The sequence below is a fragment of the Protopterus annectens genome, chromosome 1.part0 (genome assembly GCF_019279795.1).
Source record: "Protopterus annectens isolate FY-2018-M chromosome 1.part0, PAN1.0, whole genome shotgun sequence".
Taxonomy (NCBI): Eukaryota; Metazoa; Chordata; order Ceratodontiformes; family Protopteridae; genus Protopterus; species Protopterus annectens.
This window is the reverse complement of record NC_056725.1, coordinates 1,726,888,819-1,726,911,454: the sequence shown is the minus strand read 5'-3', so window position 1 is coordinate 1,726,911,454 and position 22,636 is coordinate 1,726,888,819. Positions and strand designations below refer to the sequence as shown.

At 38.8% G+C, this 22,636-nt stretch overlaps 1 protein-coding gene across 2 annotated transcripts in view; it reads right to left on the bottom strand.

Annotated features, from left to right (window-relative positions):
• Nucleotides 1–22,636, bottom strand: part of STXBP5 (syntaxin binding protein 5) — a 3,006,986-nt gene that overhangs the window by 2,700 nt on the left and 2,981,650 nt on the right. For both annotated transcript variants that reach the window (XM_044068842.1, XM_044068850.1), the window contains one exon: nucleotides 4,702–4,922. In XM_044068842.1, coding sequence (XP_043924777.1) covers nucleotides 4,702–4,922 — 221 coding nt within the window. The remainder of the gene's footprint in view (nucleotides 1–4,701; nucleotides 4,923–22,636) is intronic.

The following is a 22,636-nucleotide window of genomic DNA, read 5'->3' as shown; positions in this document are numbered from 1 at the left end:
TAGTAAAATAAAACAGGTGTATTTAGTCCAGATAAATGTTTGGTTAAGTGTTTTCATTCTTCATAATCATAGGACTTCTTCAGAACCAAAAAGTAATTTCTTAAACAAGCAGCTCATTTATACCCAAGGGGAATCATGTGACTAATCAGCAATTAACTCTCTTAAAGTAAAAGGCATCTACAAAATGCAAATACACCAAGTGTCACTGACAAATATTAAAAACCATAAATGTATGCACTCAAATTTCTTACTAAAAATACAGTATGTAAAAGATGAGCTTTCATAAAAAAATATTAGACCTACTATTCAAATATTAATCTAAAGTGTACACACAGTATAACTGTTACTAAGTATACAACTTAATGTTGAAAAGTCAAGAATATGACTTTTGGCTTTTCCTGGTTAGGGGGTGCCACAGCGGAACTCCGGTCCACTCATGATTGCCAGTGGATTTTACAGTGCCGAGTTGCCAGCCCGACACCCAACCTTCAAAGAAGGCACACCCATTCACGTTCGCATCTACCTGCATGTCTTTAACATCACTTGACCGTAGGGAGGACATGCAGACTCCACCCAGAAGGCGCTCCAGCCAAGAATTGAATGGGAGAACCTCTTGCAGTGAGGCGACAATGCTAACCACTGCACCACCATGGCTGTTGAAAAGTCAAGAATATTGTAGCTCATTTCTTAGATAAAAAAATACATAGTTCCATTTAGACCTTTATATGTTTGCTGCTCTCAACTGGAACACAAAACAAAAAGAAATATAGTAATTTAACTCTGGTGGAGATGCATCATTCAATTTTAATCGCCACATTTACTCTTTGTATTCTATGACTCCCACTGACCACCCTCTCACCAGGTAAAACTACTTCAGTAATCCCAAAGGTGAATTTTATAAATTCTTTATATTCCAAAGTGTGCTTATACAAATCACTATTAGTGTTTCCCCTGATATATCATAACAGCAGTTATAAATTATTTTACATAACATCCTTTCTGTCTTTCAATGTAAAAAGCTTGGCAGCTTGAGCATACAGCAATGTAAATCACTCCAGTTGTCTTACAACTACCTTTTTGTAAAATAACTTTTGAAAAACAGCAGTTATTTAAATCCACACGATCCATTTCCAAATGTACATGCACTGCTTACTGTTTACAAGCACCACAGTTTAGGTGTTCCATGCCCCCATGTTAAAGTCTTATATTTTTTCCTCATTTCCAAAAGCTTTTTGAAATTCCTATGTGCACTAAATACAAAATTTGGTTCATCACTTATTAGCTTAATGACATCTTCATCAGTTTTAAAAATATTCCAGTTTCTCCATACTATATCTTGAATTTTATGAGTGTTGTAACTATACTTTAAAACTAAGGCTCTCATAAATTTCTTCCCTGTTGTGTTACTTTCATTGGTAACTAAGTTGTTCAAGTCATGTCTACTAGATGTGCCTAAAAGGGCAGTATAGTTTTGCTTCATTCCCTACTAACGTCTTCACTGAGATTTTTGGTCATGTCCAAAGTATAACCTCCCTAAAAACATTTTACTAGTTTCTGTTTTTCCTTAACAAATGATTCATAGGTAGAATTATTTCTACCTAGTTTTCTTTTCACTATGTTTTTCTTTATAAATACAAGAGTGACAATTGTTGTAGTGTACATAAATGTTTGAAAAAAATAGGTTTATGGAATATTGCAAAGGCAACAAAGTCATCTAAAACAGAAATAATTACATCAAGGTAATTCACCTAGTCAGTTATAAACGAATGGGTACACTTTAAAAAAGTACTATTGTTAATAAAACATATGAAATCCACAATTTTCAAGTGGTCTCCTTTCCAAAGAACAAAAATGTTGTCTAGGTAGCATCAATATAAATTCCAACAGGCCATATAAGATTAGTTTAAAATGAAGATGTTCTCCTAAACTAACATTAGAAGACTACCATCTATTGAAACATAAGCAACATCCATAGCAATTCTTATATTCTGGGTCTAGTATGCCCCCTCAAAAAAAAATAAAATTCTTGTATAAAACAAGCTCCATCAATTCTACCAAAGTTTTATAACCACATTCTCTAAATGTGTGTATTTTATCATGGCATCATTAAACATTTCCAGGCCTATTTCATGGGAAATACTAGAAAATAAATAAAACACATCTACAATTAAACAAATTATATTCTCTTTTTAAAATTCTTGATTTAATTTACTTAAAAATTCCAATGACTCTTTTAGTATATGACTACTTTCCAGGGTACATCTTTCAGCATTCTGTCAACAAATATAGCAACGGGATATGTTTCCAAACCTTGTGCTGCTACTACCAGCATGTATGGAGGTCTAGTATATTTTTATGAACCTTTGGAATTCTAAATAAGTTTAGTATATTAGGGATCTTGTTGACCAAAAAAATTGTACCATATATATATATATATATATATATATATATATATATACATATCATTCCTGGATACTGCAGTATACACCTCAGTATCTTGGAACTTGTTGAAATGTTTCCAACATATTCAACTTGCTCTACTAGTACCATCCCACCCCCTTTCTCAGGTTTCATGACTCTCATAGAACATTAATTAACAAAAGTATGTAATAACTCTAATTCACTTTTTGAAAGACTGAAGTGCTTACAATGTACTTGCCTTGCATATTTATATTAAATAACTCTTTTTCACAAGCCTTTTCAAACATGGCTACCAAATTATTTATAGTTGCACTATATGCATTTCTCCTCTTTAAACTAACTTCAGAACTAGATGACTTAGGACCCACATCATGATACTTAATAGCTAAATTCAAATTTCTAGTAAAAAGTTTTAGTTCTACTAGTAGGTCTGAAATATTCATTTTTTGTGAGGAATAAAATGAAATCCATTTTCAAATAAAGTAAAATTATTAATATGGAAACAACTATAATTAAATATACCGAAGCCTCTGTAATTTAGTAATATTGCATTGGGTGGTAAGGAAATACCATCCTCTTCATCTAATAATTTGCTTTGCTCCTGCTGCGACCTCTTTCTTGTTCATTTCCCCCTCCCTATTCCTCTCCCTCCAGTATTCTGTCCATGCCATGCCTGAATGCATTTCTGGTTGCCACCGGAATTTTGAGAGCTGTCTGATTTGTGGGGTAAATAGGGGTAAACTAAAAGATCACTATAATTAAAGACCTCACTGTTCTGTTCAACATTATTGCACTCTAAATAATCATGACCATTCTGTAAAATTCAGTCCCATCTTTGTCCAGGCTAACAGCGAAATAACTAAGTACTGGAATGGCCATCATCCATGGAAGCTAACATGTTCAGCCCCGTGAACTCCTTCACCAGTGTGCATGCATATTTCTGCAGCTGTACACACAGAACTAATGCAGTTTTGGCTAATGCAAAAGACCCTTTAGTAATTCTGCATGTTGCATGCCACCATTGTTTGCTGGTTTCTCTAGTTCCTGGGTTGCTACTCAATCTAAGCTCATCTGGATCACTGCAAGGACTTCATCCCCCTCTCCCATGGAGATGGCACCAGCATGGCCTTGTACTTAAATGAACATAATGCAATGTAGCAGCAACTCCAAAATACACATGCCTCATGAAACATTTACTTAGTGTGTTATGATAATATAAGTACTAGTGTTTTGTGAAGATAGATTAATTTCTTGATCCACGTACTGTTTATTTATTAACTTAGGTAAAAGGTAAACAGAATAATCTGACTGGGCTTAACAAAATTTTTACTGGCAGGCAGGGGAGAAAAGACGCAACACATTATTTAAAATAATTTAAGACCATCCTTTAAGGTGCACAAGAAAGTACAGCATATGGCAGTTGAGTACATCATAAAGGAAGATGCATCTACAGCAGGGCTCAGTCAGTACACTAGTCCATAGTGTGAGGTGTGTCCCTGAAGCTGCTATGTCCCTACACAAAGGGAGCCCCACAATATATCCTCAAAACTAAAAACCCATTAGCTTTACCAGCCTAATCTGGAAAACCATGTAACACATCATTTCAGACTTCTTAAACTGCTATATCACAAACATAAAATATACTGCCATAGTAAAAGCTATAATACTGAATTATAGTGAAAAAGGTTTAGTAGTAAGTGCTTTCATCTTTTATCAAATCAAAATGTCATCAAATCTAATTTTGCATACATAGTCTTTTATAAAGATGTACATCAAATGTCTACTTTTTTGCTAATCAATCATCTTGTTTTGTCTTTGCTAATCAATCATCTTGTTTTGTCTTTAACTTTAAAATACCTCTTAAAGCAACAGCATAATTTAACCCAGAAAATATTGTTGCACTGAACCATGAATTCCATGTCACAGCTGGTCAGTGGTGGTAGCATTTTTGCTTATGCTAATACTCTACACAAAGGCACAGAAAGTACTGGGTCCCATATATTTCCATTGCTTCTGGGACTACAAGATATGGTTTAAAGACAGTGAAAAATAATTAATGGAAGACTAATGCTGAAAAAAAAAACAGGGAGTTAAAATTCATTCTTCTATGGAGTAAGTTTCTTTTGGAACCCCAGACAAATACCCAAGTTCCACGAAACATTGTGCATTTCAGTTATTTCGCCATCAAAATAACCCATATTTGCAGACTTATCCTCTAATATAAAATATACATGTTTTAGAACAAAGAAAAAGCAAATAAAAATTTCAGGAAGTACTCACATCATGTGCATGTTTAGAAAAGGCCTCAGCACTAGCAAGCATAGCTGCCGTCCTTTCATCTAGTTCGCCTAGTTTTTGTCCTCTTTCATCTAGCGCAAGTCTCGCCCTTGCCAGATCTGATACTACACCAGATGCTGCTCCTTTAACTCCTTCGATGCCTCCAGGACCAGGGATATGTTGGGCAAGACTACGTACTGGCTTTCCAGATCCCGACTCACCAACTGTTAAACATTAAAAGGAATTAAACTTATAATCATGACTGAAATAAACAGAATTAAAATTACAAGTACCAACCGATGACAAACTGACAACTATATAATCTCTCCTGCATATATACCCACACACACATGCACTGTATGTATGGTAATTTATATATCCACACACATACATATTACACATATATAGAAAGTACGTGCACATGTGTGAGTGTGTGGACATACAGCTATATTACCATCTCAGTTTTTGATAGTCTGTGTGTTCCCAGCCAGGGCTCTTGTTTTATATATGTAATATATGTTCTTCGCATACATCTCTAATCCCACTGCTTAACACTGGAGCTATTTTGAGTATATTCCCACCACCCAGTTGTTTCCACAATATCTTCCTTGTTGCTTTGATTTTTTTACTACAGTTACAAACCTCAGACCTTATATAGTTACAGAGGTAAGAACTAGGATAGCTGCCCTTCTGGGCCATTTTAATCTTAGCCAGTTTCCCTTTTGGTGCTCAAATTAACCTCTCCCACTTTGTGTTAGATTGGCCTCACCCATCCCATGGTTGATAATTATATCTTACCCCTAGTGAGAAAGTACAGTTGTGTAAAATCTTACCATAACAGTACATGTCATTCTCTTCACAGTTACAGTATTCTTTACATAATAGTTTTCCTGCCAAGGACAGCTCAGCTTCGAGGCAGTATACCAAAGCCTCTAGATTTTATAGGTGCCATATATCACAAGTATGCTCCCCCTGTAAAACATAGGACATAAAGGTGACATACAGACGCAAACACTCAGAAATGAATTTTCCTTAGAGGAAAAGGATAGTCTCAGGGACAAAGGAGAACATGTAAATCCAGAAGGAAAGAGGAAGAAAGGTCCTTTTGGTCAGGAGGGCGAGAAAAGTACAGGTGCAAAACTTGGGAACAAGGGGAAGGAGGAAAGAACCGAATACTGCAACACTGAAGAGAAGGACATCTACCGTTATGGTAAGATTTTACACAACTGCATTATGTCCTTCCACATCACTGTTGCAGTAGTCTTTACAGAAGGGAAAGTGCAAGAGCTAAAAAGAAAAAACTGGCAGGAGGAAGGCACAGAGCAGCCCTCACCAAAACCCATGCAAAATAGCCCTGGCAAAACTAGCCCTGGCCCTGGAAACAACCTCAGTTTATAATGTTTATTGAAAGTATGAACAGAGGATCAAGTAGCAGCCTAAAGGATGGAATTGGTATCCAAACCCTTGCAAAAGGCACCAGAGCATCAACTGCCTAGCAGAATGTGCTTTTATAGAGGAAGACAAACACTTGCCATTAAAGGAATAATAAAAAGAAATGGACATAGAAATCCAGGATAAGATGGTTTGCTTGGAAACAGACAAACCCAAAGTCTTGGGATGAAAAGAAACAAAAAGCTGCTTAGACTTACGAACTGCCTTCATTTTTTTTCAAACAGTACATGAGCTGTCTACGCAGATCCAAGGTGTGGAGAAGGGAAAAAAAAGTAGGAAGGTGAATAGCTTGATTCAATGACAACTCATTAACCACCTTAGGAATAACAGAAAGATTAGTTTGAAGAAACAACCTGTCTCTCTGAAAAAAAAAAGGAGGAATGGCCACGGGAACCTGAAGTTCAGATACTCTCTCGGCTGAAGTGAGAGTTAACAGAAGAACAGTCTTCCATGCACAATGTTGCAAGGAAGCTAAACTAGCAGGATCAAAAGGAGCACAAGTTAATTTTTCAAATACAAAATTGAGGTCCCAAGAAGGAGGGATAGGCTTTCTGGATGGCCTGAAATATAGGACACCTTTAAGAAACTGCTTGACCTCAAAATGATTGGCCAAATGAGCAGTTAAGGGCAGAGAAGCAGAAATTGCTGAAAGGTGAGCTTTAACTGAAGCATATGCCAGCCCAGCATGCCTCAGATCACACAAATAAAACAGAACTAGAGGAAACCCCACCAAAAGGGGATCCTGATAGCAAGAGAGGCACCAGACAGAAGATCTCTTCCATTTGGACATGCATGATTTTCTGGTAGAGGGTTTCCTGGCCTCCTGCAGAACCAGAAGCATATCCTCATTAAAGAGGTGCCTAAAAAGAATCAAACCCTTATAGGTTCATAGGTTCATTTGAAGAGCTGACAGATGAGGATGGATAAGAGATCCCTTGTATTGTGTGAGAAGATCCACCCGGTGAGAGAACATGTGATGATTGCTCCTGGCCAAGGAAGAACCAATGCTTTCTGGGCCAAAAGGGAGTTACAAGCAAGATTTTGAAAGAGTCCTGCCTGACTTTGTAAAGAAGTCCAGGTAACATTGTAACATTCCCACCCAAGGAAAAGACATGGTGTCCAATTTCCAAGCCAGATGACTTGGTACTCTGGAACAGAGAAGATGAAGTTGTCTCTTCAGAAGGGAGGAAAAAGATCTACCTGAAGAATACCCCACCAATGGACTATGTCCAGAAATGCATCTTAGTGCTGGACCTGCTCAGTCTGCCACTAAATTGTGCTCTGAAGGAATCTAAACGACTTGAAGAGTCACCTGATACTGGATAACTAGATTCCATGCCCGAACAGCTAATCTGCAAAGAAGCAAGGACCTCGTGACCCCCTGCTTGTTGACATACTGCATCACAGTGGTACTGTCTGTGAAGGATTTGTGGGAGTCAGGATGGAAAATGGGGAGGAAGGCTTGCAGAGCCAGAAGCTAAGCTTTGGAATTTAGAGGGCTGCAAGAGGCCCCCCACCCCAGCTCTGAGGCATCCGTATACAATCCCTGAGACAGAACTGGAGTTTGGAGGGGAAGCCCTGGACTGAAAGAGAGAGATTTGCTGAATCCACTGAGACAAGGAAGAACAGGAACATGGGATTCCAGAGGGTGGGAATGTTGAAGCCACTCTAATTTGAGGTAACAATGTGGCTTCCTCATATGCAGTCTGGTGAAAGGAATCATGGGTATAGTGGAGGCCATAAACCCCAGAACCCGGAGAAACTCCCTGGCCATAAGAGAGTACAGAGGAAGGACAGACTGGAAGAAAGGTTGTAATAAACAAAACCTTTAGAGCAGGAGGAGAAGCCAAGAAGGGAACAGTCCAAGTCCCACAACTGAATGCTGGAAGAGAAGTCTGAATGAGTAAGTGGTCAAGACAGGGGAAAGTCTGTATCCTTCAAAATAAGCAAAAGGCAATGACAGGAGCAAGGCATTTGGTGAATACCCTTTGGGCAGTAGAAAGACCAAAGGACAGAAAACTGAAAATGATAGGAAGAAACAGAGAAACAAAAACATTTCCTGAACACAGGGTAAACAGGGATGTGGAGGTAAGCATTCTTGTGGTCCAGGGAAACCACAAATCCCTGGGGAAGGAGAAAAGGAAACAAGGTTTAAAGAGAGAGCATTCAGAAAGAAGGGACACTTGAGAAAGGTGTTGAGCAGAGAAAGATCCAGAATGGGTCTCCAGGTACCATCCTTTCGAGGAACCAAAAACATTCTGGAGTAAAACCCCATTCCCAATTGGAAGGGTGGACCCTGATCAAAAAGGGACTGCAAAACCTCTGGAAAATGAGAAGGAGGGAAGGGATTTATAAACCATGAAATACCCCTGATGAATGATAGAGAGCACCCAGGAGCCAAAGGTGATCTGATACCAATTTGAAATAGAGAAAGGTGGAGAGACAGGGAACCTGGCCAAATGTAAGAGGAAGCCAACTGTCAAATGGTGGCAGGCTTGCCCTGAAAACAAGGCTTCTGAGAGGAAGGGGTCTGAATGGACTGAACAAGAGGAATACGCCTAGATCCCTTCTTACTCTCGGGAGGTGGGTGAGTCTGTCTGTGGACAAAGGCAGACTTCAAAGGTTAATTCCTCAGGACTTTGGGGATAAGAGAGACAAAAATATGTTTGAGTCCCTGCACGGCCATACCCTTATCCTGAAGGGACGTAAATAGGTCATCAGATTTTTATTTTCTTGAGGTGTATCTAAAAGTTTGGCTTTAATACCATCAGGTAAAGTCTGTATACATAGCCAAGAATAATGCCTCATCACAGAACCAAAACCTAGGAAGTGGATCCAAGGAGGGAAAGAAGTGAAGGCTTCCCATCAGAATTAAGAAGGTCAGAGACCACTGAAGCAACCTGGGAAAGAAGGGCCAAAACATACCTGATCATGTGGGTTTAGTAATTAACAGCCATATAAGACAAGGTGGCAGCAGTATATAGTTGTTTATCAAACCTCTCCATTGAGCGACTATCCTTTTGTGAAGGAAGGAGCTTAGTAGATGGCAAGAGCTTAGCAGGCTTGTCAGAGGAAACTGAAACCACTGAAGATCAGCAGAAGGGCACTTATAAAAAAATTGCAATCCACAGGCACATTATAGAGCCTACCAGGTTTCTTAGGAGTGAGGGGTTGAGAATCAGGAGGCACAGATGCAGCACAAAAGGTGTCCGAAAGGGCAGCCAGAACAGGATGAACAGCAGATGGCTTAGAAGAATATCTGTAAAAGCTTATAATATCTTCTTCTGAATTTCAGAGATCTAGAAGCAATCCCATTTGAAGTACTCCATCATATGAGCAATAGTATCCCCAAAGGATAATTCTTCCATTGGGAACTCTGGGCTCAAAGAATCCTCTTCCTCAGAACTACAGTCTAGAGGGAAAGGAATTAGAAAGGAGTAAGCTAGAGATTCCTCTCCAGAGTCCTTTTCTGAGGAATCCAGTTCCTTAGGCCTCTTAACAGGGGTGGAAGACCAGGGAGGAGTAGGGACAAACACCCTTTAAGGGGGTTTCAAGGCTATTAAAGCACTGAATAGACCCTGACTAAAGTCCTGCCATTTACATTGTGGATCTTTAACAATAGGGGTAATAAGTTTGTTTTTTTGTTTTTTCTTGAGCGGAATGTCTGCACGAAAGCCTCAAGATGGTTCAGACCCTTAACAAGATTTGATAATCATTGTCAATCTCTTCCTTTACCAAAATCTGAGGAACCTTGGCCCCTCAGAAATAATCAGCTTAAGTTTCTCCTCAACATCTGGTACAGATGTCAGAAAAGCCTCCGAGGATATGCAAGAAGTCGGATCAATGCTGGCCTCCTAAATGGGGTCACGACAGAGGAAGCTTCTAGAGAGATGTTCAGAGAGCCTGAAAAGCATCTGGATCAGCTCTAGATTTTTTTGTCCTTCTTTTTGGCAGATGTCTGATGTTTGGGATAGGAGGATTCTGCCATAGCACCTTGGGCCAACAGGTTAAGTCATTGGTTCTCAAGGTATATGGATAAGGAAGATAAGCAACTATGAAGGGTCTTGACAGATGCAGCATGGCTTATGGTTGTGGGAAGTGCCTTAACAAAAAGAACACTGGTTGTGAAGGTTTTTATGGGGAATCTGCCTCCCACACTGATAGTTTCCCTTCTTGGATGACAGGAACACAAATACAATTTAAGAAAGAAAAAGGGTATAGAAGAAACCCCCAACAGGGCACTTTTCTGAAGATGGCTTGATAACCAGCACAGTAGAATGGTGTTTAGACCATTTGACAATGTTATTTAGACTGGTAGCAAAGAAGTTCTGAGTGTTTGTGTCTATATATAACCTTTATGCCCTACATCTTTCATGGAGAGCATATGTGTGAAGTACAGTGCCTATAAAATTTAAATGTTTTAATATACTGGCCACATGTTGGACTATACTTGGCAGGAGATCACTTATGTAAAGAATACTGCAACAGTAATACAGAAGGACATTAGCCGTAATCATTACTATATATGATTTGAGGGGACTCATGCATGAGATAAAGCATTCAGGAGCTGCTTCTCTCCATTATAAGTACAGGGGGCAGTCCAGGGGTAATTTTTTTGTTTCCCATCCATAGAGCCAAGATGCACTTGAATATGAGCAGGGATGAGCTTTGTTGTATGTGAATGTTGAGTCTGTTCCAGAGAAACAGTATCCTGTGTGAGCTACACCTGTCCTTCCAATCTGATTTTTGATGTTGCAGAAGTTGTTTAAATCCCTAGAATGGGTATTCTGATGCCATATGACTTTCAATTGCAGTAAATCCATTTGCATTGGGTTGGAGGATGCCTTATATGCCAGACACAAGTCAGATGTCAGCAACTGCTTTCTATGCATCTCCGATACCTCACTGTGAGGGATAGCTGTGTACAGGCTTTTAATGTTATTTGTTACCAGCCACACATCCTCATCAAATGTAAATTCTTTCAATTTACTTAAAAAATGCCAGGAATCCTTTACACAATGTGTCTAAAAACAACAGAATTTTTAAATCGGACTCGCTGCAAATGCCGCTAAGAGCTCTGTTTTAGAGGTCCTAGCTGAAATGATTTGTCTCATGTGGGGATTCTTGCTATTACTGTATATTTTTGGAATCCTGAATATAAAAGAAAATTTATGGATGGGCTGTTTTAAATAAGCCAAATCACGCTGACCTATCAGTCCAGCCACTAACGTGTCACTTAAAACTTCATCTAGCTGTTGATATGCTCTTATTATTGTCATTTAAACATACTTCCTCATAACTAGTGTCACCATTCAACAGTTCCAACATCTTTTCATTTTATTTATCAACATTCATATAAACCTATGTGCCCGTCTATAGCTTGCTTCATTATACATATATAATGATCACAGGCTAGATTATGCATTGTTTTTTTCTTCATTATTTAAATTATAACAACATTTTTTATAACTTTAATGAGGGCTTAGGAAGGCAGAAATGGAAAGCAGTTTTCTCACTTTAGTTCATTATTCTATTTGTTGCAGTTTTAGTGTATTAATTTGTTAGTTCATAGGTTAGTACTAGGCTAACTGTCCTTGTGGGTCATTTTAAGCCTAGCCAATTATCCCATGTGAGGATCAAACCCTGCATCTTACATCTGTACGGTAAATACTCTATTATGCCAACCCCCACTGATGTAGGAAAGTTTTTCTAGGAATTTGTTGCCAATATCTTGTTGGGAACACACCTGTCAACTTCTTAGTGAAAAACAAAACTGACAAAACTTAAAATAATGGGGGATCAAAGGACCAAATACACAGACACATTTTAAATATTGCTCTTATAAACTTAGAAAGCTGATAGAATAACAGGGATTTGTATTAGCATGCATATTCTGAAGGATATGAACTCTAAAATTCAAATATGTCATCATTTATTAATTTTAATGCTCAGCAGTTTGCCAGAAAACCACAAATTTTAAGGGAATAGACCAAAGATTTTAAGCAATAATATGTACAGTCTGTGAAAATCTGGACAGTTGAGAGTTATGGTTGGGACTTTGTGGTGCTGACTTCAGCAGCCAGGTAAACAAGGAGTATCCTCTTCATTTCAGCCTTGGGTCCTATACATCTCAGATTTTCTACTGACTGACTTCTCTCATCGGGAATCCCAAATGGTTGTTTACGATATTTGATGGTGAGTTTCATTTAGGGTTATTTTTAAGATAAATCAAATGGTTAGATGAAGTTATGACTTAGGATAGAAATGCTTACTTAACTTTAGCGATTTGGATGTTTTAATTCCAGCAGTACAGGGAACTTAAAGAACAGTGAGCTCACAAAGCCTGTCTTTGTACACACACATAGGGAAATTAATGCAATAAGGACGTGTCTGTTACAAATAAGAACAGTTATCTTACGTGATGGCATATAAATGGGTTGAATCCAAAGAAATAAACCCACCAGGAGGAAAGGAGCCAGAAAGTCTCAGCAAAATGAGTCCTATAGTGCTTCAGTGCCAAAGGGGACTTACTCACATCACACACACATATAGTGTGTGTGTGTGTGTGTGTGTGTGTGTGTGTGTGTGCGAGCGCTCGGATGTACATATGGTTATCATGCTGTTTGTTGACCACCAGCAAGTGTGTAGAAATTGACTGAATGCACGGATCCATGACTGTTGCTACAGTTAAATTAGGTTTTGTTGACTTTTAAACAGAATTCTGAGCAATTCATTGTGGGGCCCTTTGTGACTGTAGAGTTAATACATTTACCCAAGGAGAAGTGTGGAGGGGAGAATGAATCTCTCCATGTAATGCAAGTAATATTGTGTGCTTTATGTTCACTGTTCATGAGTACTACAGCTGTGCTTGGTAGTACTATTAGCAGGTGAGTTTACATGTGACCAACTCAAAAGGAAAGTGTGTCTTTTCCTTCTGCAATATGTTGGTATTTAAGGAGGTGCTGTGCTAATTACTTGTGAAGTTGATGTTCCTACATTGAAAAAAAAAAAAACATCTCAATGCAAAGGAACTTTGACAACTGAAAATGTATATATATATATATATATATATATATATATATATATATATGTATATATATATATATATATATATATATATATATATGTGGGTCTAGGACACATGCTCGACTTGCATATGTCCGAATCACAAAACATCGAACACACATACACAAAAGCGCTTAACATCGAAAAGCGCTTCTGTGTATGTGTAGTTCAAAAAAAAAAATCTACGTTTCTGCAGGTGCACCCCCCCACAACCCCCCTACTTTATTATTCTCACTCCGAGATTGCACTATAGTGGGGAAAAGGTAATTTTCCCTTACCCGCACTGTAGTCCGTACTACGAAACAGGCACACATACACGGAAGTGCTTGTCAATGTTAAGCACTTTTGTATATGTGTGTTCGATGTTCTATGATTTGGACATATGCTAGTCGAGCATGTGTTCGGATCCCAAATATATATATATATATATATATATATATATATATATATATATATATATATATATATATATATATATATATATATATATACACATACACACACCATGCATACATGCCATCATGTGGCGCATAACTTATTAAAGCTCTTAGAACAGGACCAGAATGCAGAAAAAAACACTGCCAGTGTTATTTGTGCTGCAAGGTGAAAAGCAGACGTAAAGAAGACACTTACTTAAGAAGACTAAATTACATACGTAAAGTTGCTATGTGGAAAACTCTGCACTTCACTGTCAATTATTGTTCTGGTCCTGCACAATGGGGAAAGTGGTTTATGCATGGCTAATGTGCATTTCATCAGAGTTGTGCAGTAGAGAGGACAGTACTATCTGACACTATGTTGCACAATCTCAATCTTTCTAGCCCTCAAAAGGCATTTTACCAGAACTGTTTTTCAACAGTAGAAAAATAACTTCAAGGGCAATGAGAGATACATTCTTATTTTATCAGCTGATCTATGTGGACACTTCCTTAGTGATACTAAAAGTGGGTTAAATCCATGCTTTTATTCCAGTTCTACATTTTCAAATTCCTGTTTCATTGTGTAGCAATTTGTCCAACCAGGCACTCTTACATATTTTCATCTTACAGCTGTGGGAAATGGAACAAGATAACAGTGTCTTTTTCTTCCCCACCCCAATCACTTCCTAATCTCCTTTTCTTACTTTCCTTTCCCATGACTCTGCTGATCTTTCACCCACTACCAGATTTAGCCGCAGATCTCTATATTCCTCATTCTTCCGGCTTTTACAGTAATCTAAACATACTGGGACTTGTGTACAAAACATATCCATGTTGTGCTAAAAACTTGTCATACCATCTGTGCAGGAGGTTACTCATTTGAAATGTCAGGACTCACTATAGCTAGTCATGTAATGCAGAGACTGAATGGCTGAAAGAACACATTTATATTTATTAAGTCTGAGATGCTATTTTTCAGAATATTCGCTTTTCACCAAGGTATGCCAATCTCATAGTTGGCATATAAAAGTTTGAGGGATATGGAGAGTGAAAGAGGGGCCCCTGCAAAAAGAAGTTTAAACGAGAAGAGCAATTTTGAAGATTTGTTCTTCTCCTGTGCTTTCAGTCTGTTTTTTTTTATTTTGGCTTGTTGGTACTTGGCATTTCGAGTTCAAGCATTCCAATAGGGAGCCATGCAGAAGTCATCCTGAAATACTGAACACTAAAAATAAATTATGTTAGAATAATGGAACCATTCTTAATTTGTTCACAGTTTTCTTTATTCGATACTTCCATGGTGGCATTTTATTTCTTCCCTCCCTTTACCTTGTTGCTCTATGTTTTTGTAGTAAGAATTTATCTGTTATTCATTTAGCTGGGCAGCAATATATCCTATTTACTTCTATCATATCACAAGTTTCTCTTAAAGTCTTGATTACTGTGTTCATCTGTTTTATCAGAATCTGAATATTTGGGGTCTTATTTACTTTCTATAATCTATTTCTTTCATAGATCTTAATATCGCTATCCATCTCTACTAAATCAAGTAGCACTTCCATTAGATTATTTTCTTCTAAATTTAGAGCACATTATTTGCTTCCTGTTTCCTGTGGGCATTCTACAGAAAGTTCTAGAACATCTTCCCTGTGACATTTTCTCTTCAGATGCATACTGCGTCATCTGCTGTTCCTTCACATGGGAAATCAATTTCCCATCACTCCACAATATTGCCTACATCAGAGTTCTCACTGTTTCCCTTGCTGTGTGTTGGCTTATCAAAAAAAGAGTGATTGCATGTGTGCTCTTACACTGACGTCATTATTGTAGAGAGGTCATGTGATCATGTACTTTACAATAAAAGGAGGAAGTGAGGGTTGTTCTTTTTTCTTCCGGCATTTGACCAGACTGATTGACTTCATGTGTGTTTATTTTTCCTCTGTAAATATATGCTTTAATCTGGCTTTCCTGCCCTTAAGATGACAGCGCCAGCACTGTGCAACTTTAACTGAACTTTTGTACTGGATTCATACAGAAGGCTTCAGATCAACATCATGTGACAAGTCTTCAAACGCCTCTCGCTCCACCTATTTCTCTTTAGTTTGGTGACTCATTGTCTCATCATGTTGTGACATTACCCGAGTTGAATTTTCTACACTAAATTTTTCACTTTGCAGGTAATCCATAACTTCAGTTTCTATATGTTCAAATTCTACCTTGCTAATCCTCTCTTCTATATTCCCTTTTGTTTTTGTCATGTTTTGTATTGCAACATTTTCCACATCTGGGTGCCTCTGCCAATATTTATCTTCAAATATCTTTGGAGCTGCTTTTTTGTACTGATTAGTTTGGCATTCTTCTTTGCATAAATATTGTACTATATCAGACCTATTTTCTTTCCCATATCCATGTTTCTTTTTTTTTATAACTTTCAAAAATCTCTGGATTTTGTTCTTTATATTTTTGCACTTCCTCTGTTGCTTCTTTTTCCAGGTGGCCCAAGTTTCCTCATCTATGTAATGTTTTTTGTGGATGTATTGTATTAATGAATATAAATCTGCATTTGAAGCTTTTGACAATTTTTCTGGTGCACAAATTTTTCTTTCCTCTAATTTCTCTCTCAATCTTTCTAAACATCATCTATTTGGAAATTCTGGGCTTCTTGCTTAACAGTTAAATATATAATTTCTTTCTTTTCCTCAATAGACCACTCTAACATATTTATGGCTCTTTTTTGTCCTGTCAGTTTTTGTGGACTACTAATTTCTTCTACAACAGCTGGTGCCATCCTCACCCTGAGCCTGGCCTAACACAGTTATTGGAATGTTTCCTTATCTTAAGGATTCCACACTGTAATTTTTTTTCAGTCCTGGGACAACTGCGTACACCAGGACTGGACACTTTTTATCTTGGGACCTATGCACCCAGCTGTCTTTTTTAATTATTTAACTTCTCTCTCACTTACTATATGGTAGGTAAATTACAATATATATATATATATATATATATATATATATATATATATATATATATATATATATATCAGTGTTGTTTTGGTAAGATTTTCTGAAAACAGGGTCCATCACATGAAGGCACTCACCAAAACTTGAGGACGAATTCAGTTCCTGCAATATTTACTTGCTGATTTCATCATCTCTCCATCTAGGCCCCTAAGTTTCTATTTAGGATTTTGACATTATTTCTGAATTGTGGAAGGATTTAAGTACTTGAAGCAACAAAGGAAGCATGTTGCATTCCACACATGACAATGAAACTAGTTTCAGAAGCTCCTATACTTCACGGTATGAATGCATGCCCCTTAATTAGGTTCAGAGGTAAATACTAGGCCATCAGTCTGCAGACTTTTATGTGCTTAACCAATAGCCAGAGGTCATAATCAAACCTTGTATCTGTAAGGTAAAGACCATAACCATTAAGCCAAACATCTCCATATAACCACAGCTCAGAATTAAGTTAGGTACCTTGTATCTATAAGGTTAAGACCTTACTCATTATACCAACCCTCCACTCGTTATTTACATACCACATGACATAATTCCTGTTAGGCTGAATTTAGAGGGGCTAAGGAAGTAAATTACTCTATGAAGATTACAGAGTCAGGTACTACACACAGCTCTAAATGCATTGTATTTATTTTATTTAACATTTGTTTGATGGGTAAATGAACTGGTCTGAGGACCCTTTTCAGCCAAGACCTAGGCCCTGTAGGAAAGAACAATTAACATGAGATAACTAAATGGCACACATTAAAGAATATAGAATAACTAGATACAAGCTGATAATAAGAGATTAATGAAGCAGAACTCAAGTACATGCACATTACTGTGTGTTTTACAATAACGATGACAAAACAAGTAAATCATAACCAGAAACAAGCAAGGTAAGAGCTGCAAAGGCAGTATAACATCTAAGGTTCATTTAACAGCTGTGTAACAAACACATCCACTTACTTTGTTGTTTGTTTGTCTTTTCAGCTTTTTCCCAGTAAGGGGTCGCCACAGCGGAACTCCGGTCCGCTAATGACTGGCAGTAGATTTTTACAAAATGCCGAGGTGCCAGCTCGACGCCCAACCTTCAACGAAGCATGCCCATTTACGCACGCATGTCTTTCGAACGCTACCCAACCGCGGGGAGGACATGCAGACTCCACACAGAAGGCACTCCCAAGCCATGCCGAGAATCGAACGGGAGACCCTCTTGCTGTGAGGTAACAACGCTACCGCCGTACCACCGCGGCATATGACCACTTACTTTGTAGAGTGGAGAAATGCTGCACAGAGATGAGAATGTGTTGCTAAGCTTCTTACACTAATATTTTGAGAGATGTAGCATACATATCACTTTGTAATAAAACAATAAAATTAGTCCCTGCTCTGTATCATATAACAGAATAATGGAGAATGGACAAGACATGGTTTATTACAGCAGGCAAAAAGTAGCTAACCTGGCAGAAATCTGTTAGTGTGTCTGAAGTAGTTATGTTTATTTTCTTTGAAATATGCTGTTTGAGAGATTTACTGAAATACTGAAGATTCTAAGAATTACTCATGCCTTCAGGAATGTTATTCGACTTGGCTGGAGCAATCCTGAAAAAAAAAAGAAGTTATGTACTTAACAACGTTCCATCTGTGTTGTCCATTTTCATTCTTCCTCTACTGATGGGTTAGGATCGGATCTTCAGATCCAACTTGGCCATTACTAAAGCTCATGGTAACCAAAAAAAAAAAAAAAACTCTTAAGCTCCTCTCTTACCCATAAAGCTACCTCAGATCTTATTTGCTGATTTTTTACCAGACAGAAATGTTTAACATGCATGAATATATAGGAGAAAACTATATCTGGAGCTCAGTATAGACAGTGATGTTCCTCTAATGGCTCATTCATCCAGACATTTGTGAACATAAAGGAAAGGGATGATGGGCAGGAAGTTAAGGAAGAATGAAAACAGACAACACAGATTTGTTAATTTGTATTCTATCCTCAACTGATGGGACACAGTGCACAGCTACCTATAATCCTGGGTGGACTCTAAGGAAAGATATTCCTGAGCACAACTGAATTAAATGATGCTCTACCCCTGGAGACCAGATCCAATTTGTAATCAGTAATAAAGGTATAGGGAGTAGCCCAAGTTGCTGTTGCACATAAGTCACCCATGGACATTCTGGATAAAAAACTGAAGAAGTTTCCATGAATCTAGTTGAATGGGCCCATACCAGTTGTAGTAAGATGATACCCAATTTGTTATAAATAAATGAAATACAATCAGGTATCCGTCTTGCTAAAGTTACTTTGGCAACTGGTTTTCCTTTCCTGGAGTCTTTTGTTCTATGTAGGTAAAATGTAATAGACAGCAAACATCCAATAAATGTAACATATATTCGTCCTAGTTAGCAAATTTAGGAAAGAATACTGGCAAATTAATGGACTGATCGATATTAAATTCTGACATCACCTTGGGAAGGAGGGAGGTATTTGTTAGTTTACATCACTCTATCTTTGTGAAAGATCAAGTATGTCAGTTTTGAAGATGTTTGAATCTCTGTAATTTGTCTAGAAGAGGTAATGGTTACTAGAAAAACAGTTTTCCAAGTAAGATATTCAAGGTCACATTTAGTTGCTGGTTCAAAGGGGGAATGTTTTAATGCCTGCAGTACCAGACTGAGATCCCGTGGGGGAGTAGAGTCCTTAAACGGGGGGGGGGGGGTCTTAAAAGGAGAGTGCCTCAGAAGAAAGCTCTGCAAAACTTATGAAAGGCTACAGAAGAACCTTTAAATCTAATGTAAAAGTTTGAAATCACTGCTAATTGAAGTTTAATCGTTGAAGAACTAGCCCCTTCTTTACAAAGTGGGGCTAAAAGCTCAAGTATGTTATGTATCGGGGCTTAAAATGGTTCAACATGATTTTGTTACACCCGGAAAACAAATCTTTTCCATTTACTTGAATAGAGTTTTCGAGCTGAAGTTTTATGAGAAGATAAAAGTATATGTCAGACAGGTGAGGACAGCATCAACTGTCTGGCTATTAATGGAGTTACAGAAACCAGGCCATCAGCCTGAGGTTTGATATGTCAGGATGCATCATGCCTGTTGGGTGAGACAGGAAGTCTGGAGTTGGACCCAGAATCCAAGGTTGGTAACGTAAGTGAGGCCAAAGGAAGAGAAACCAAATCTGTCGAGGCCAGTAAGGTGCAATGAGGATGACTTTGCTCTTCAACAGGGCAGCTTTCTGCAGACATTTCAGAATCAATGGGATTGGTGGGTAGGTATAAAGTAGATCAAGGGACCGATTGTGAAGTAGGGCATCCCTTGGTGACTCCCCCAGTGGGAGATTAGGGTAAAGTAGCTGCTGCATTTGTTGTTTAGGGGAAAATAAAAAAAAACACAGCAAAGCTGAGCCCACTGACAAAAAACATTTCCGTCACTTTGTTCTTGAGAGACCACTTGTGAGATAGAAGAATGTACCTGCTTAGTTTGTCTGCTATCACGCTGGACTTCCCCAGAATGTGCATTGCTATGAGAAAGCAGTTGGATGAGATCACCCACTGCCACACTCCAAGTAATTCTCAACACAAAGGATAAAATCTGGTCCCTCCTTGTTTGTTGATGCATCAAACTGCTGACATATAGTCCATTTGAATTGCAGCTGTCTCTAAGGGAAGAGCATCCTGGAAGGCCTGCAATGCTAAAAGCACTACTCTCATTTCTATTGACACGCAAATTGGCCTCTTTGGAGGACCAAGTGCTTTGGACTATTTTCCACAGAAAATGCCTCCCCTCCCCCAGTGGGAAATGTCCATGGTCACTATGGCCCTGGACTGCAGGGAGATAAATGGGTGACCTTGTAGAACCTGATCTGATTGAATCCAGCAGCTGAGATCTCTCTTGCATGTCTGAGTGATTTGTATTTGGGTTGACACAAACTGGTAAAGTACTGACCACTGAGTTGCTAACATCCACTGGAGAATTTTCATATAAAATCTGGCTAATGGTACTAGTGCTACTGCCGCTGATACTGATCCTAGAGCTTGAAGGACCAAGTGGGCTGAAATCTTGGTACTACAAATTATTTTTCTAACCTGTGATTGTACCCTTGAGGAAGGCAGTGAGGCTATCATTGACTTTGTGTTGAAAACTGCTCCTATAAATTCCAAATTCTGAGTTGGTTTCAATTAGACTTGCAGTTTATGGTTACTCCCAGGTGAGAACAAGTCTGGAGCACCAGATTTCATGCCCTTATCAGTTGATGCCTAGTTGAGGCATTAATGAGCCAGTCATCTAGATATGCAAACACACGGAATCCCTGCAGTCTCAAGTAAGCTGCTACTACTGCCATGCATTTGGTGAACACCCTGGAGGCTGTGGTGAGACCAAAGGGCAGAACTCTAAACTGGTAGTGACTGGCTCCCACCCAGAAGCGTAAATACCTTCTGGATCAAATATTCTTCTTTATGTGATAGCACGCATCCTGAAGGTTTACTGAGCACATCCAGTCATCCTTGCCCAGAAATGGGAGAATGGACTGAACCATTACCATCCGAAACTTGACATGTTGAAATGACTTGTTTAAATTGCTGAAATCCAAAACTGGTCTCCAGTACCTTGTTTTCTTCGGCACTAAAAAGAACTTGGAGTAAGTTCTGGATTCTATCTGGTCTGGCAGGAAATCTTGGATGACTCTTTTTTTTTTTTCTAGCAGCCTTTGTATTTGAATTGTTGGTTTTTTCCTCTGACTGGGTGGTACACTGGGGATTTTCCTTGAGAATGGAGGCAGAAGGGAAAAGAGAATTATATAACCTCTGGAAATAATCCTCTGCACCCAGGTATCTTTTATTATATCTAGCCAGGCTCTCTGGTGTAGGGATAATCGATCTCCAACTAACTCCAGAGATAGACATTCAGGTTTCCTTTCAGGAGCGCTGTTACGGTCTGTCAAAGAAAGAATCTCTGGACCCCTGGTTTTGCAGTCCTCCACTACCACAGGGGTGGTGTCAACCATTGGAGCTCCCCCTCTGACCCACGGAGAAGTTCCTCCACATGTGCCCTGAAATAGACCCTGGGATTTCCCGAACCACATCTTTTGACCATATTGTTGATTCTTCGAAAATAATCTCTAAGGAGTTGAAAAATGTACGCCCACTGCAGACAGGGTCTTCCATCCTTCTCACACACAGTTCTTTCACTATGGGGCCGAACAAGGAAGTGCCGTTAAAAGGAGCATTGACGAACGACGACTTGAAAGGCTCCACAATATCACATAAGCACATCCAGGCATGTCTCCTGATGGAAATGTCTGAACCCGCAGCCCTTGAGACTCCTTCAACTACATGCAAAATCAGCCTCATGGAAACAAATTGCAGGGTAGCCAACTGAAAAGTAATTGATGCTTGGACGTCTGCGGACATGGATCCTGAGAGGGTATTTGAGAATTCATTGATCAAATTCCTCTGCAACCTAGTAAAATGTCCAAACAAAAGCTGGCTCAGGTGGCTCCACAGCAAAACTACAATATATTGAACTTTAATAAACACAAAATAAAAAAAAAAATTAAAAACTAGTAAAATGTCCCAAACAGTTCAGTGACCTTATGGCAAATGGGGATGAAGCATAGACATGCTTCCCAAACCTGCCCATTGCCCTAGACTCCCTGTTAAGCTGATGAACAGTGGAACTCTGTTTGGCAAGTTCCCTTTTGGTGGCCATCATCATGACCATGGTATCATCATGACCATGGCATCAATGGACACCCCTTTAGCCCAAAACTCTTTTCCTGAAGGTGGTGATAGAATCTTGTCCGGTCTTCTGGGGTATGGGTTCAACTGTGTAAGGTTCCTTCCATGCCTGCCAACAAACCAACTCAATGAGATCATCAGCAGGTGGAGTAAGCCAGGAGGTAGACCGGCCAGTACTGAAAGCCTCCAGGAAAACTGACTCCTCAGATGAAGGGATACTGGGGGTCAATCAACTCTCTGTTTAGGATCTCAA